This window comes from Xyrauchen texanus, chromosome 34 (genome assembly GCF_025860055.1).
Source record: "Xyrauchen texanus isolate HMW12.3.18 chromosome 34, RBS_HiC_50CHRs, whole genome shotgun sequence".
Lineage (NCBI taxonomy): Eukaryota > Metazoa > Chordata > Actinopteri > Cypriniformes > Catostomidae > Xyrauchen > Xyrauchen texanus.
Genome location: NC_068309.1, coordinates 29940735 through 29958633, shown reverse-complemented (window position 1 = coordinate 29958633; position 17899 = coordinate 29940735). Strand labels below are relative to the sequence as shown.

The following is a 17899-nucleotide window of genomic DNA, read 5'->3' as shown; positions in this document are numbered from 1 at the left end:
AAACAAATAAAACATAAATGTACATAAGAACTAATTTCACATGCAAATACAACAATGATTAAAGGTATGCACTCTCACCAAAGCATGCATGCATGAGTAACGAGAACTCATTCAGAGATCATGTCATTTGAGCATGTACTATGTACTGGCAGCCATATGTAATTAGAGTGAACGATCCTATCTGCCCATATTTGGATGACTTCCAACTCTGGGTGCAGCAATTTTAATCCTAATACGATTGGGTTAGTGTTCCATGATGATGGACAACGTACTAAATAATTTCCAATGATGTCATCTTATCCAGGAAATCTAACAGTTTTTAGCTAGATAGCACATTGCACTTCATTTGGATTATCTAATGATATATGCAACTGATTACGTATGTTGTGTGTGGGCTTGTTTTAATGAACAAGGATGATTGCCTCCTCCTAAGTAATGATGTACTATTTTATGTTCTGTTTAATTTTCATGAAGTTATAAGCAAAAACGCAGCTTATGAGTAACACCTGTTTGCATGTAACATGTATGTAAAATACATATAATTACCTATTACTTGCTATATTTTTGTCTGTAAAAAAAAAAAAAAAGGCTGGTTGTATTCTGCTTTTTGAGATATGACACATGGCTGTTTGATCAGTTTGATGTTTTTACCAATTACAATAAAACGTGCAGTGCCAAATTATTATTAAAACAGAACACTTCTGATTTAGCTGAAAATTTCAAAGCACATGTTCAGTTTGATCATAATGCCTACATGTATTATAAAGTGCTAATAAAGTTCCACAATTTAAATTAATTTGTTTGGCAAAATTGTGAATCTTTTTGAAGCTTCTGACATCTCTCTAAAGCACATTTTGCAATGTTCACCTTCTTACCTTTATCGCATACAGACATTGGCCTGTCGGCAAGCTTAAAGAGTTAATAGCAGTCATCAAGGTCCAGATTCCATATCATTTCTGGTGGAAAAAATAAGAAATCCAAAATCCTCTCTCAAATCTATTTTCATATTTTTTGTTGGTAATTTAGGCAATTTAAACTCGTGTGAAGTCATGTTGCACACAGCCAGAGGGTGTTCAATAAGTTGTCAATACATTGTGTAACTGCATTGATTAATTTCAAGATGACTTAATGGGTTGATTTAAGGGATGTAGTTTTGTTATATTCAGTTTATACCCTGGTGCAGAATATGAATATTTTCTCTATTGTTTAGTACTACAAAGCTTTGAAGTTGTGTGGCATCATTATTAGCTCAATAATTTGACTATTATTTGGTCGATAATGGATACAGCTCTTTAGTAAAATGGATAATGTTTTTTAAATTCTATTACAAAATGTAAAATAATTTTATTTAATAAAAAAAAAATTTATAATGAAATTAACAACATATTGTATGTTACTTAATGTATGGACAGATTGCATGCGTATGTGTGCTTCATAGACATTAAGTTATTTGTACATAATTAACATCAAATATATAAATCAAATACAATTTGTATATATGATTTCCTTGTAAGGATGCATTCACATACAATGCGAAGCGAGCGTTTAGCACGGCGCGATTACATGCAAAGACACGAATTTGCGTCGGGCGGCGCAAATGGCAGGACTCGAACACTAGAAATAGCTTCTTTCGCGTATAAAAACCTGCATGATGTGTTGTCGCAAAAGCCTATCAGCATTGAGATTGTCCAGATGTCACTGACATACTGACGTAGTAGCAGAAGAAATCTGGAAATATTAATGAAAATATTTTGACGCAACGTCATACATGTACAGAGACAGGATGAAAAAAAAGACATCGCTTGGAGGAAAGTGAGCGAGGAAGTTGGACTACCTGGTGAGTTCTGAAAATATGCCCATCTACTTGATTCTAGCTATTGGTTGTACTTTACTATAAACCAAGTCGTAGAATCCCCTCCTCTTGTCCGAGTTTAATCACACATTTATAATCCAGTGGTCAAACTCAAACTCAAACTCGCGCAATGCGAGGCAATGACATGAAAAATAATGTTTTAAATATCAAAATATCTCGAAATATTTACATTTTGTCAATTTTACATTTACAGCTTTTTCTTTGGAACTCAGAGTTTTTGTTTTTAAAAAATATATATAATATAAAATATACTGTGTATATTTTATATTATATTTATATTATATAATATTATTTTGTATTATATTATACAATTATAAAATAGTTCTGTCTTAATTTCTTCACTTTCACATGTTATTTTAATGCTCTTTGACTAAACCCACCAGCCTTTATTTCTCATGAAGCAAAACCTTTGAGATTTAGTCAATCTTTTTAACACCCCACAGAAATAGAGTAAGCATCTATCTGCTTCTCTGTGTCACTGCCTGCCATTAACGCTGTGTGTATGAACACGCTGTGACGAGGATTATTTGCAATTACACGATCGCTAAATTAAAGTGAATCATTTCACTATCAAACTTAGTATTTGTTAATTCATATTTTCACGGGAGTTTGGCTCAAGCCTCTGCTAATGGCACCATATCAGAGCTATATCATTTATATATTTTCTTAAAATTGTCTTATGTGTGCATTAATATGGGATTAGAATTTGAAGTGCGCAAATAACCGCAATCAGACGGTTATTTAATAATCGTGACAGGCCTAAGCTTATAGATGGACTCAAAACAACACACATGAACTCACAACCACAAAACTTTCATTTTAAAACAGTCACCATCTAACTAGTTCCATTCAGTTCCCAAAGAAATTTTTTGCCCTTTCCTGTAATTCCAGAGTTCAAAACGGTAGAGGTATTTAGTATTTCATGATTAACGTTCACAGAAGCACATCAAAAAGCATGTACACTTTTTGCTGGAGAGGATAAAGGATATAGACAATGTGAAGGTACAAGACTCTTTACAGAGGAGCATCGTTAGGGGCTAAGCAATCACTGGCTGACAGGCCTGACTGAGATGCCCGTTTAGTTCATCTCATATCAGAGCTGTTCTCTCGCCTTCCGCTAATAGAGCAGCAATGAAGAAAACAAGCCAGCCATTTCACTGGGCCGTTTTTTGAGCCTGGGTTAATGTAACTATTCATCTTGGTTGGACCCGGTGTGCCTTTAGCTTGAATAGCCTCTATTAGCGGTCATGTGATTACAGAACACCTTCACAGATACCCAGACCTCTGCTGTGCTCTTTACAGGTGATTGATTTCTCACGGCCCTGGATCATTAGAGTGGAATTGATTGTTAGTAGAACCTCCAATGGGTGCCATAGTTCAGGAACTGCTTGCAGATTTTCAGTGATTATTTCGTACAATTGAAACAAGGTTTATGACTCCGAAACACAGTTTTTCTGTTAGACATCAGTGCCTAGATTTACATTTAGGCCAAGGCTAAAAAGAATTTGGGCTGAATCTATTGAGCAAAATTTTGCAGCATTGCTTGTACTTATAACTTAAAGGGTTGATCTTCTAAAAATTCTAAATTCATGATTTTCTACCTTTCAATCCAGTATGACCTGTTTTCTTCTGTGGGACACGTAAAATGAGCAGCGGATGAAAAGCTCCAAAAACTTTATTCCTAGTAGGGATGCACATAGGGTTGTCACTATACCACAATTTCAGTCGTCTGTACCCATATCAGTAAAATGTCCTGATTCTTCATAAAAAATAAAGGTGAATGAATAATTAGTTGTGTAAAAGTTTAAACGTTAGTTGCACCTCATGAAATTCTAGCAGCGCAAAGCTTGCAAAGTATAGCTTTTAAATCTGTAATATCTTGCAACATTTGGGTCAAAGACCACCTTCTGGCATTCTATCAATTACTTTGAAGATTGTTGTTGTTGCAGCAAGGGAAGTATATCATTGTACAGTCTTGGATTTACTCAAAGTTTCTCCAATGATGCTGACAATGCGCTTAACTGAACCAAATGAACTGAATGTTGACATCCTTCTGTGACCTGTAGGCATGAACTGAAATTATTTTACACTAAAGTGTCATGTCAATAAAGTGTCATGTTTTCGTGGAAATTAATCCCAATTTTTCCGTATATTTACGAAATTTTCATGAATGAGGCTCAATTACTGTAAACATTGAATTAAATCCACTACAGAATGACTTTAAAAAAAGAAAATCCCCATTTTGGAGTGGCCAAGTTAGAGTCCAGACCATAACCCAATTGAGATACTGTTGAATGACCTCAAGAGAGCCGTTCACACCAGACATACTAAGAATATGTCTGAGCTGAAGCAGTTGTGTAATGAAGAATAGTCCATAATTCCTTCTGAACGTTGTGCAGATCTAATCCGCATCTACCGGAAACTCTTGGTTGAGGTTATTGCTAACAAAGGAGGATCGACCAGTTATTAAATCCAAGGGTTCATTTACTTTTTCACAGTACCGTGGCCGTATAAAGGGATGTTTTTAAGATTATAATTGTTTTTGTGTTGTTAGCTTAAACACATTGTGCTTTGTCTAGACTGACTTTAATGAAGTTAAGATCATTTTATGACCAATTAATACAGAAAACCAGCTAATTCCAAAGGGTTCAAATACTTTTTCTTGTCACTATAGATGGATGGATGGATGGATGGGATGGGTGACAAAAAAGGGTGCAGTGTAAGAAAAGTGACCACTCCTTTCTCTGCCCCTCTCCCTCTCTTACAATCCCTCTCTCGCTCCCTCAGCCCTGACTATACTGACTATAAATAACCGAAAAATGACTTTCAAGGTGCAGAGATAGAATCCATTTGGAATGTTCTCTAAAATGAAGAGTGATTTATGATTTCATACAATTCCTGCTGAAAGCATTCCGGGCTTTGCCCGGTCATCAAAGTCCTGCCAACTCAAATCCATTATTTATTGCCCAGCATGTCTATTTGGCATCAGAACTTTATGGCAGGTAATGTTTGTCTTTAGCAAACATGATGTGGAAAAATCAATACTGGATAGGATAAATGACATTAAAATATGGTGGTGAGAGGTTATTTACACTTTTTAAAAACATCTTTAGTATTAACTGGACCAGGGGCATCAACCCTCCAATAGTTATACCATGATCAATGAAAACGTATAAATGCTTCACGCTGCAACCCTCCAATGTTCAAGCCAAATCTACGCCCTTGATCTGGACACATATACGTATAAGCAGCTCGGACCTCTGCTTTTCTACGAGGCAGGTAATTGAGAAGTATATGATTAAAAAAGGCCAAGTAAGCTAATCTGATACATTTCCATAAATCTTATTAGGTTTCATCAGCTAAATTACTTTTTGAATTGGTGTAAATACAGACTCATTATTAGAGGTACTTGCAGTTGGTATTTCATAGTGAATGTCTAAAGTAAACATTGAAATGCTTTCACTGTTGTATTTCAGAGTGAAACAGGATATTCAATGAGAACAAATTAGACACAAAATTATTGGAATGCTCAAACTAAGTTTTTTGATTATTAATTAAAACAATAAAATAAAAAATATTGTATACTGTAACCACAAATTTCGTTGTGATCCATGGAAGAAAGTGTTTAGGACAACACAAGGGTGAATGAATGAATGATGACAAAATGATCATTTTTGGTGAACTATCCCTTTAAGAAAATACAGTTTGATTTCATGTTGACTGTAAATTTGGACAACAGTTTTTGGTCACAACGTGGGACCGGCTAAAGCTTAATGCGAGCATGTGGGTGTCTAGAATTGCAGGATTCTCCATCAGTGAAATAGCCAGTGCAGGGGAAGATATGGCAGGCCTGCCCAGAATAAATCACTTTTCCATTGTGTGTGTGTGTGTGTGTGTGTGTGTGTGTGTGTGTGTGTGTGTGTGTGTGTGTGTGTGAGAGAGATGGGGCTGTGCAAGGCCAGATGAAGAAGAAGAAAGATGGAGGGATAGGGATGCTTCAGCGGCTTAATGGAGTTGTTTTCAGCCCCGGTGCGGCTCAATCTTGCTCTCAGGGACCCCACATGCTCTGTCTGCCTTTTTAGTGCAGCTTTGTGTAGTATGTAAACCTGAGTGCCAACATAGCACGCTAGTAAATATTACAATTGCATTCACTGGTACTTTGGCCTGTGAATGCTCCGCTTTCTTTTAAAGTCTTGTTCTTTTTTCTAGTGACTTTTTACGGCAGGGCTCAACAATAAGGACTGTCTCTTGCCATTGTAGGTCAATCCTGCATTGTCACTACATCTTATGTTACTAGATCATGTTGTTTTGTTTTTATGCCTTGCCAACGAAAACATTTATGCTTATGTAATGTATTTGACTTTGTTGTTGAAAATTCTATGACTTATACTGGTGCCCAAAGTTTGGAATAATTTACAGATTTTGCTGTTTCAGAATGAAATTGGTAGTTTTATTCACCAAAGTGGCATTAAACTGATCACAATGTATAATCAGAACATTAATAATGTAAAAAAACGGCACCATCACAATTTAAAAAAAATCTAGACAGGTCCAATTTCCAGCAGCCATCACTCCAACACCTTATCCTTGAGTAATCATGCTAAATTGCTAATTTGGTACTAGAAAATCACTTGCCATTATATCAAACACAGTTGAAAGCTATTTGGTTCATTAAATGAAGCTTAACATTGTCTTTGTGTTTGTTTTTGAGTTGCCACAGACTGGCATGTCATAAGGTCAATATAGGTCAAAAATTGCAAAAAAGAAACGGATTTCTCTAGAAACTCATCAGTCAATCATTGTTTTGAGTAACGAAGGCTATATATACAATGCTTGAAATTGCCAAAAATATTAAGATTTCATACAAAGGTGTACACTACAGTCTTCAAAGACAAAAGACAACTGGCTCTAACAAGGACAGAAAGAGATGTGGAAGACCGATGTACAACTAAACAAGAGAATAAGTACATCAGAGTCTCTAGTTTGAGAAATAGACATTTATGCATTTGGCAGACATTTACATTTATGCATTTGGCAGACGCTTTTATCCAAAGCGACTTACAGTGCACTTATTACAGGGACAATCCCCCTGGAGCAACCTGGAGTTAAGTGCCTTGCTCAAGGACACAATGGTGGTGGCTGTGGGGCTTGAACCAACGTCCTTCTGATTACCAGATTACCAGTTATGTGCTTAGACCACTAAACCACCACCACTCCTAGACGCCTATATAGACGCCTCACATGTCCTCAGCTGACAGCTTCATTGAATTCTACCCGCTCAATAACAGTTTCATGTACAACAGTAAAGAGAAGACTCAGGGGTGCAGGCCTTATGGGAAGAATTGCGAAGAAAAAGCCACTTTTAAAACAGAAAAACAAAAAGAAATGGTTGGAGTGGACAAAGAAACACAGACATTGGACAACAGATAATTGGGAAAGAGTGTTATGGATATTAACCCTATTGAGCATTTGTGGGATCAGCTAGACAAGGTGCGTGAGAAGTGCCACATCTATGGCAAGTGCTACAGGAAGTGTGGGGTGAAATGTCTCCTGAGTATCTGGACAAACTGACAGCAAGAATAACAAGGATCTGTAAAGCTGTCATTGCTGCACATGGAGGATTTTTTATGAGAACTCTTTGAAGTAGTTTAAGAAGTTCTTAATATGTTTTTTTACAATGTAATTGTAATTTTTCATGTTATTTATAACTATACTTTGTGATTAGTTGAATGCTACTTTGGTGAATAAAAGCATCAATTTCTTTCCATAAGAGCAAAATCTGTATATTATTCCAAACTTTTGGCTGCCAGTGTATATGTCAGTAAAGTAATCTTCCTGGCTAAAGTAAGTGCAATTTAGGGAAAAGCGAGAATGATTTGTGATAATGTTGCAAGCATCAATTAGAAAATTTTGGGCTTAAAATTATTTGTAAATCAGTCATTTTGTGCACTGTATGCTTTTTTTTTTTTTTAAAAAAAGACTAGTTTAAGAATTAGCAGCTTATAATTTATAGTAGAAATTCCAACTATTATGGGTCATTGACAAATAAGGCTGTGATAAAATGATAGAAACTTTTAAAAATATTTCATCTGACCTGAAAATGTGCCTTTTTAATAAAAATGTGAACATATTTTATTGATTTTTATATTTCATTGAACTAAGGGGTCCTCTGTTTTTTTTCTTCTCTTGGTCACATGACACCAAAATGGCTACCTGCATGTTGATTACACCACCTGACATTAAATATATTTAATAATATTTAAACTATTAAATATATTTTTAAGTAACATTGTGTCACTGCTTATTTTTTAAAGAAAATGATAAGATTATTCCAACTGCTTATGCCAATATTTTTTTCAAGAATTTCAGCTTTTAATGAGACTTTATTTTTCAAATAATTATTAATAGTTTTTCTGCTGTCTTGTTTTTTTTTTTACGAATGGTTACACAACTATGTGAGATTTCTTTACTTTAACCCCCATAAAAAGAACCACATTGACTGAATTCATAACTTTAAAACATGTTCATCATTGTAAAGGTATATTCAAGTAGCCTAGGCCTAATTGTTTTGTGTTCATTGCATATGTAATGTATTTTTGAATAACATAAAAATGTCATGTCATATCATTGACACCTATTGTAAATTAAAAACCTAATACATTCTTTGATGTATCTTGTTTGTTTTCTAAAGAAAACTTAACATTTAATGCAAAATATCAGCCAAACGAATGGCCTGCTTGAGCAAGCAGAAAAAAAATATTGTAGAGTCCTGTTTATTGTTTGAGCTGCTATTTCTTATAATGTTATAACTTAGAATGATGATTACTTCTCGTTCTACTGTGCTGAAGCAGCAGTTACACTGAATAAGACTCAAGCGAGTCTAATGTGTTTACGTTTGCAACAATGCAATTGTAAAGCAGACGGACTTTCAGTTCTGTGTACTTGAAATGGCGCACATTTCACAAATTGAATGAAACGTTTAATTCCGAGAGCGGTCAGGCAGGAGATTTGATCGGTGGTCAGTGACAATGCTCTCTGTCTGTGTTCATTCCCAGGCCTCACCGAGTCTGTCATTGCAGCTGCCTGCTCCAGAGTCGGACAGAGCGTTCTGCATTTGGACAGGTAAGATTCAGACTCTAGACCCCAACCTGTATCATAGGCTGAAAGTATGTTGCGTATGCGCATTTCTGTCATTTTCACTCAGTCCTGTTTGTAGTGCATGGCTTTAGTTAAGTACATATCTTAAATACATGAAAATACTGGAGTGATTGCTGATTAGCCAGTTCATATTATAGGAGGAGCTACTATGCTGGAAACTGGGCCAGCTTCACATTCAATGGCCTGCTTTCGTGGATCGAGGAATATAAGGTTAGCTGTTTGTCATTTATGCACAGATACAATTTATGAGAATTTTTACAATCAGCAGATTTACTTTTTATCAGCTTACAGCCATAGGTCTTTACAAGGCTGTTTGACCATTGGCTAATTCTTTCTGTAATGCTTGTTTTTCAGAATCAGCAGGAGGTGCCAACCACAGAGTCAGAGCAAGTATGGAGGAGCTTGATTGATGAGGGAGAAGATCTGATGCCTCTCAGCTCTGTGGACTCCTCCATTTCTAACCTAGAGGTTTTCTGTTATGCCAGGTTAGTATTGTATTTCCTTAGACCCTGTTTACACCTGGTATTAAGATGCGTTGCAGTAGACCGCGTACAGGTGTAAAAAGTGTCCAACACGTTTTTGTTTTTTTTTATCCGATCACTCAAACCACATTCAAAGGTGGTCAGAAATGCATGTGACCACATCGGATTTGAGGTGTAAAGGCTATTCTGTCCTGATGCCTTCCGGACAGCAGTGTATCATCCACAATTGCGCACTTACATGTGGATTGTGTCGATCGCGTACATATGTATTCTTGGTCCGAAGAGTAAACTGTGCAAGGCTGAGCGCTCAACCGTGCATGAGACGTACTGGCACGTGGACAATTGTAGTGTACCCTAACATTTGGCCCCTGCCGGTAGATACCAGAACTACACCAATAGGTGTCAAAAGTCATGCTTGCATTGTGCGTGCGTATTATGACTAGTGTTATCGGTCATTTACAATTTACGATCGCAATCAAACGCATAATTTTTTGTAGTTAATCGCGATTAATTGCAGTTTTTGGAAATGCTGAAATTTGACATTATATTTACTTCTTGTCAAGATGCATTTTTTTCCATCAAAGGAAAGAAAACAAAACAAAATGGAACAATATTGTGCTTTAATAACATTTTCCAAACAAAGCTTTCCACAGTACAAAGATAGAAATGCACTAAAATATCACAGATTCAAGTAACATTAAATGTTTCCCAAAATCTAATTGGGAGGTTGAGTAATTAAAAGAACTTGTCTACCCATAAGTTGCATTTTCATTGCATGGGCACTCCAATATTAATCTGCTGGTAGACTGAGGCCATCTGCTTTGCTACAGAAATCGTGATGCCACTCAGTGGCAACTTTGAACTCCACATGAATAGCGCTTGCAGACAAAAATGTCTCATTCTGCATTTTGGTGATAGTTAAGACTTAATAAGCTTCTGTGGTAATTAAAATGTGCTTTACATAGGGAGAAAAATGCTTGATTTCTATCACAAGTCCCATCTGGGCTTGTTTTAACATCAAGTATTGTTAAGAGGTCCTTTCTCCATAATTTTATCACTGACACGGAAGAGCTGTTGTGTGTGTGTGTTGTGAAGTGTGTGTCTGTGTAATGACTCCGGGTGTACACAATACAAAGGTTCCACCCTTCCAACCAGTATTTATGCTGGTTTATGCTTTATTAACGGTAAATGTGTTAATCACGACTAAGAAAAAAGATGTTCTCCCCTTTTCTCCCCAATTTGGAATGCCCAATCCCCAATGCGCTCTAAGTCCTCGTGGTGGCGTGGTGACTCGCCTCAATCTGGGTGGCGGAGGACGAATCTCAGTTGCCTCCGCTTCTGAGACCATCAATCCGTGAATTTTATCACGTGGCTTGTTGAGCGTGTTACCGCAGGGACGTAGCGCATGTGGAGGCCCACGCTATTCTCCGCAGCATCCATGCACAACTCACCACGTGCCCCACCGAGAGTGAGAACCACACATTATTGCGACCACGAGGAGGTTACCCCTTTTGACTCTACCCTCCCTAGCAACCGGTCCAATTTGGTTGCTTAGAAGACATGGCTGGAGCCACTCAGCACGCCCTGGATTCGGACTCGCGACTCCATGTGTGGTAGTCCGTGTCAATACTCGTTGAGCTACCCAGGCTCCTGCTTTTAACATTTTTAATTAATCACATGCATTAATGCGTGAATTCTGATAACTACGATTAAATTATTTTTTTATTGTAGATGTTTTACCAGTAACCGATAAGCTTTCTCCAGGTATTTTAGAACTCTGTGCAGGACACTGAGGGCCTCGTTCACTTTATTATGGACTTCATCATTTTGTGTGTGGATAACATAGTTCCCAGGACTGTTTTCCCAACAGCAAGCCACTATAAATGGAAAAAATCACCACCAAAAAAATTCTCTAACTTTCCGGTGCAACTCTTCTCTGAGGAAACTTCATATCCCTACCTCTTTATTGCCCCTTTTTCTCCAATTTCTTTTTGTCTCTCAACTGTGTAAATGGTGTGCAACTCTAGGGCACTATTGGAACAATCTTATCTTCCTACTTTTTTGTCCTCTAGATGACAGACTTTCAAAGTAATATCATTCAACAAGTCTTCTGACAACTCTTAAGCTGCAGTAACAATGTATTGAGGAACCTTCTTTTCCCTCAAATAATCATCTCCCTGGACCTGGGTTGAGCTGGCCCATGTCAAGACTTGGAGAAGCGCAAGTAGCCAAAAGTGGACATGTCTGGTGGCCTAGTGTGTAGTGCAACAACTTACAGCTGCTATAAATCCACCACCAGATCTTGCCTTCAATTAATCTATAAGGACATACATCAAGATCTCAAGGACCACATTGGAGCGCCATAGATGAGCCTTCATTGACACAATATGCACTTGGCACCAAACAATTGCATGGGATGACTTGAGAAGTACTTTGACATTGCACCCTGTCTCCCTGATTTCTCCTTCCCACACCAGGACATTGCATGGCTGTCGATTGCTGCCAACCTTGGGTATTGATGAAAGCTGTTAACTTGATTCTATTACTGCACCCAAAGGTTTCTATGGAGTGAAATAACCAAGCTACCTTTGACATGATTACTGATTGACTCCACCAATTGCATGGAACCTTTCCCTATATTATCATTCATTTGCTGTCTTTGTTTCGAGCTGGTTCGGCCATTCAGTTTTTCCATTCTGTCCCAGAACTGCTGCTTACTGGATGTTTTATTTGTGTTTGGCTCCATTCTGAGTAAACTCTACAGATTGTTGTGTGTGAAAATCCCAGGAGATCAGCAGTTACAGAAATACTCAAACCAGCCCATCTGGCACCAACAATCATGCCACAGTCGAAATCACAGCCCTAATTCTAGTATTATTGCTAACACCCACATTGGTGTATTATGGGTCAACCTGGCTGATAACTGGATCCGATATTCATAATTTTCGAATGATCGAAATCCTTATGTTGTCTGATCTTATTGCCGATACCATTGGCACTGCTGACCCCCACCTCTCTCTGAAAGGTTACTGCTTTTAGTCTGGCTCAGTGTCCCACTTACAGAATTATTGGATTGTTAAATATCACGAGTTAATGGCCAATCAACACTGTAATCCGTATTCATGGGGAGAGGTTGGAAAGAGGAAAGCAGCGAGAGAAAGATGCATCACTGAGAGGACAAGCTGTTATCAAAGGTAAGAATGCATATACTAAAGTTGCAATAAACATCACAATAGTCTATGGCACTGGTCACGATTTGTTCCATCTGGACTGCAAGACATTATGAGAATGGTTACCCCATCTCACCGTTTCTACATTTTAGGTTAGCAAGGCGACAAAATAACAGAGCAGTGTACAACGCAAGCGTTCTGGGGTGTAGATAGCACTAATCTTTCAGTGCTATGTCCTGGAATATTTTTCTCTGGCACCGAACACGCTTCATGAATGCCCTTTCGTGCTCCGTACGCGTTGCCTCTCTCCACTGGCCCACGACTTGAGGCGCCGCATAGTAGAGCTGCAAAACTCCGCAAACGAACGTCCTCTCACTTTCAACTGCTTTTATTTTCAGCTAATTTAATGTGTGTAAATATTTGTATGAACATAAAAAGATTGAACAACTAAGACCTAAACTGTACAAGTTGCAAGTTCCCAGTCATTTATGAGGGGAATAGCTGTTGTTGTTGCCATCCTGTACCTGTCCTGCAGGTGTGATATTCGGATGTACCGATCCTGTGCAGGTGTTGTTACATGTCGTCTGCCACTGCGAGGACGATCAGCTGCCCTTCCTCTCTCCCTGTAGCACTGTCTTAGGCGTCTCACAGTACGGACATTGCAATTTATTGCCCTGGCACATCTGCAGTCCTCATGTCTCCATGCAGCATGCCTAAGACACGTTCACGCAGATGAGCAGGGACCCTGGGCATCTTTCTTTTGGTATTTTTCAGAGTCAGTAGGAAAGGTCTCTTCAGTGTCCTAAGTTTTTATTACTGTGACCTTAAATGCCTACCATCTGTAAGCTGTTAGTGTCTTAATGACCATTCCACAGGTGTATGTTCATTAATTGTTTATGGTTAATCGAACAAGCTTGGAAAACATTGTTTAAACCCTTTACAATAAAGATAAAGTTATTTGGATTTGTCAATTATCTTTAAAACACAGTACCCTGAAAAGGGGATGTTTCTTTTTTGCTGAGTTTTAATCGTATTCAAAGTCTTGCTTTTTCTCATCGAAGTAATGAACAGCATTCCAAAAAAATAAATAGAACACGACTGCATAATGCAGTGACAGTGGGAGTGGAAGACAGACTGTACACCATATTTCACCCCCCACAGCGGCCAATTTGAGAATGTCTGAATCAGCTTGAAATTCTGTTCCATCTCTGAGTGTGATTCTTAGACGCATCTTTTTTCTACTCAACATTTATTCTTTTTATTTATTTCTCTGTACAAGTTATAGGCAAATATTTGTTATGCAGTTATTGTGCATATAACACTGTTGTAGTAGCATATTAGAATAATATTTTCATTTTGCAACAACCATCCATTGCAATTGGTGTTTTTGATTTTGATTAATGAGGATGGTTAGAAATATCAGTATTTGTCATAAAAATACTATTAATATTTCTTTTTAATTCGCAAATTACTGAACACACTTTTAATTGAAAGTAGTGGTTCATCCTAAAATGAAAATTCTCTCATCATTTACTCACCCTCATGACATCCCAGATGTGTATGACTTTCTTTCTTCTGCTGAACAAAAATTAAGATTTTTAGACAATTATTCCAGTTCTGTTGGTCCAGACAATGTCATTGAATGATGACCAGAACTTTGAAACACCAAAAATTGCATAAAGGCAGCATAAAAGTAATCCATAAGACTCCAGTGGTTAAATCCATATCTTTTCTGAAGTGATAATAATATAGTGTGGGTGAGAAACAGATAAATATTAAATTCCTTTTTATTTGTTTTTTATAAATCAGTAGGTGGTGATATGCAAGAACAATTTGAATCACCAAAAAACAAAAGGAGAATCTGAAAGTGAAAGGGGAGATTTATGGGAAAAAGGACTTAAATATTCATCTGTTTCTCACACACACACCTATCATATCACTTCTGAAGACATGGATTTACCTACTCGAGTCTTATGGATTACTTTTATGCTGCCTTCATGTGCTTTTTAGAGCTTCAAAGTTCTGGCCACATTCACTTGCATTGTATGGACCTACAGAGCTGAAATATTTTTCTAAATGTCTTAATTTATGTTTAGCAGAAGAAAGAAAGTCATACACATCCTGGATGGCATGAGGGTGAGCAAATGATGAGAGAATTTTCATTTTTGGGTGAAATATCACTTGAAGGTTGCTAGTACAGTTAGTGTCCTTTACAAAATCGGTGTTTCTGAACGCAACCATTTACATGCTATAATTTTTTTATGGTATATCTACATCCTCTCCTTTTATAGTGAGGAAGAAGAAAAAGAAGAGGATCCGACGGTCTCGCTACCAAGCAGTCAGCCTGAGAACACGCAGACTACGTCAGAGGAGACCAACAGTGACTCTACAGAGGAACAAGAGACGGTTACTACCGATGACCCTATAGAAGCTGTTGTTAAGACGCAAAAAGAGGGGGACGAAGTCTTTGAGCCAACGGAAGAGAAGGCTATACCTGAGATTTCAGACTCCCGCCAATCGCAGGAAGAAAAAGAGCAGCAGCCAATCAGCAGCCCAGCAGATCCACCTGTGGAGAAGATAACATACCAAAAGCTGTTGAAGGAGGGACGCAGATTTAATATCGACCTTGTCTCCAAGGTTGGTATACCTTTTGTATGATAATGTAAGTAGTATAAAGAGCTGGCCGAATTAAATAAGACCTGCCACCTAGAAGTGTAGTAATAGTAAAAATTGTTAACTCATTGTCATTGTGTTCACATTTACACTTGCATGTGTGACTAGTTGCGATTTAAAATGGCTCACTAACAGATATTATGTAGTGGACCTGGATGGCAGTGAAATGAAATTTATTGTGTTCTACTCTGACCCCCTTCAAAGTTGATGTATTCGCGTGGTGCTCTGGTGGATCTGCTCATCAAGTCTAATGTGAGCCGTTACGCAGAGTTCAAGAACATTAGCCGCATCCTCACCTGCAGAAATGGAAAAGTGGAGCAGGTATGCAACAATTCTTTTGCACAAATTCCTATTAACAGAATAAAAGAATTGCTGAAGAATCACAAAATCAAACTGTCAGGTCACCCGAGCCATATCAAGGAAACAGAATATTATAAAGAAATGGGGGTGGGCTCTTTTGAATGATGTCAGTAAGAAACCACTCAGAACACCATAGCAGCTGCATGTCAATGAGCTTAAACCACTTGCAACACCCTTGGATTGTGGTGATGAGTTTGCACAAAAATAGTGTCGTTCTACAACATTTCATGAAAAAAGATGATCATAACAATAAAACTACAATAACAAAATGATTCTTTTTTCTTATTCAAACATGCTGTTTACCTTCGATTTAAGATATTATGCTTTCCTGATGATCATGTTGTATTTTTGTCCTTGCATTAAGGATTCTGATTCAAATTACTATAGCGATTCGGCTAAGATAAAGCGATTAAATAGATGCTTGTGGATTCATCCATTTGTATTTACTAATGTACCTGATAAGAGCATTGACGCAAAAGGTGTTTCTCATTTCACTAAAAACATTAAAAGCAGCATTGTAATGCTATAACCATCTGTTTGAGTAATTTGGGGCTAAACATAATCCCTTCCTCGCACAATTGTTCCATCCCTCTCTCTTTCTGTGCCTGTGTGTGTTATACGATGTATATTTGTACAGGCACACATACTTCCATTTAAAAGGGATTGTTCACCCTAAAATGAAAAAATGCTGTCATTGTTTACTCACCATCATGTTGTTCCAAACCCGTATGACTTTATTTCCGCTGTGGAACACTAAAGGAGATGTTAGGGAGAATGTTTGTCTCAGTCACCTTTTAGTTTCCTTGCATTTTATTTCTCTCCATACAATGAAAGTAAGTGGTGACCGTGGCTAACATATCCCTTTTACTCCCTCGTTGCTGCCTCTTCCTCCGCCGAAGGTGCCGTGTTCGCGGGCTGATGTGTTTGCCAGTAAGCAGCTGACTGTGGTGGAGAAACGTATGCTGATGAAATATCTTACCTTCTGTCTGGACTTTGAGCAGCACCCAGAGGAGTACCAGGGTATGACCCCATGTGTTTGTTTCTCTGCAGCTTTCAGGTTCACATAGACCTCAAAGATCTATCACAGACTTCTTCTGCATTTGTCATATCTGTAATACAAGGTCATGCTGGAAGACAGTCTCTGTGAATTAGAGCATTATGAGCTTAAACACTATTTGAAATCTAAACTGACCCATGTTTACTTTATTACTTTAAATGTCCCTGATTTTAATGTGCATGATTCATCATTGCATGTTTCTACAGAAACTGACATTAGTTTTTTTTTAATAATCTTTCATCATAATGTAATAACTTTCACCACTTTTAAAATATATTTTCTTTCGATGGTACAAAAGACATGTGGTTGGGAAAAAATATAAGTAACCAATAATATTTTAACATATTACTTAACATCCACGATCCAATGAAATCCCAATTTTGGCTCTTTTGCCTTAAAACGTAAAAATATTCTTTTTTTAAAATTTAGTTTAAATGACACTTTTTAGATTCAAACTTGAAAAAAATAAATAAAAAAAAATTCAGATTTTTAAATGCTTTGCGAATGCAATTTCTTTAAAGCTATAAATTGTGTGTGGTTATTATGAAGCATTTCAGTCCAGTGAATTTAAGTCACACTAACAGAGGGTAAATTAATGCTTCTGTTATTACAATGTGAGGCAACATGCCATATTAACCTCTGAAAATCAAATGAATCTTTCATTCATTCATTCTAGTTTTTTAATCTTACATTCACTGGCTGTGACGTACTTGGTGGGAGGTATTCCAAAGTCTCTCCAGCGAGTCAGTCCACTGTCGGCCATCTTTGGAACGCTCACGGGAGGCTATTTCCAGACATGGCAGTGCAGCTCCTATCTACTTGAAATGGGAAAGATCAAAATCTCCAAAACAGTTGGTCATGTTTACGATCAACGAAAATATTTCAAATCAGCAATAAAATCGGACAACATTGGTATCATAAATTGTGCTTCTTTACCTCAGATTACATAAAAAAAAATTCTATTTTCTCGGTTTGTATAGTTAATCTGCATGTACGTTGTTGAGTTTATTGGCAGGTGATGTCTGTATCTAAAAGGTGATTGGCTCTTTTACCTGTAAGACAGGATTTCTTTTCAACATCTGTTGACCGTTGGCTGCCGTGGGACGTTCCAGTGTCTCTCATTCAT

The 17899-nt window shown here is 37.4% G+C and overlaps 1 protein-coding gene across 1 annotated transcript in view; it reads left to right on the top strand.

The window, feature by feature from the left end:
* Nucleotides 1-17899, top strand: part of LOC127627456 (rab proteins geranylgeranyltransferase component A 2-like) — a 79034-nt gene that overhangs the window by 7030 nt on the left and 54105 nt on the right. The window contains exons 2-7 of the mRNA XM_052103839.1: nt 8929-8995; nt 9169-9241; nt 9386-9516; nt 14975-15320; nt 15561-15677; nt 16616-16736. Of these exons, the coding sequence (XP_051959799.1) occupies nt 8929-8995; nt 9169-9241; nt 9386-9516; nt 14975-15320; nt 15561-15677; nt 16616-16736 (855 nt within the window). The remainder of the gene's footprint in view (nt 1-8928; nt 8996-9168; nt 9242-9385; nt 9517-14974; nt 15321-15560; nt 15678-16615; nt 16737-17899) is intronic.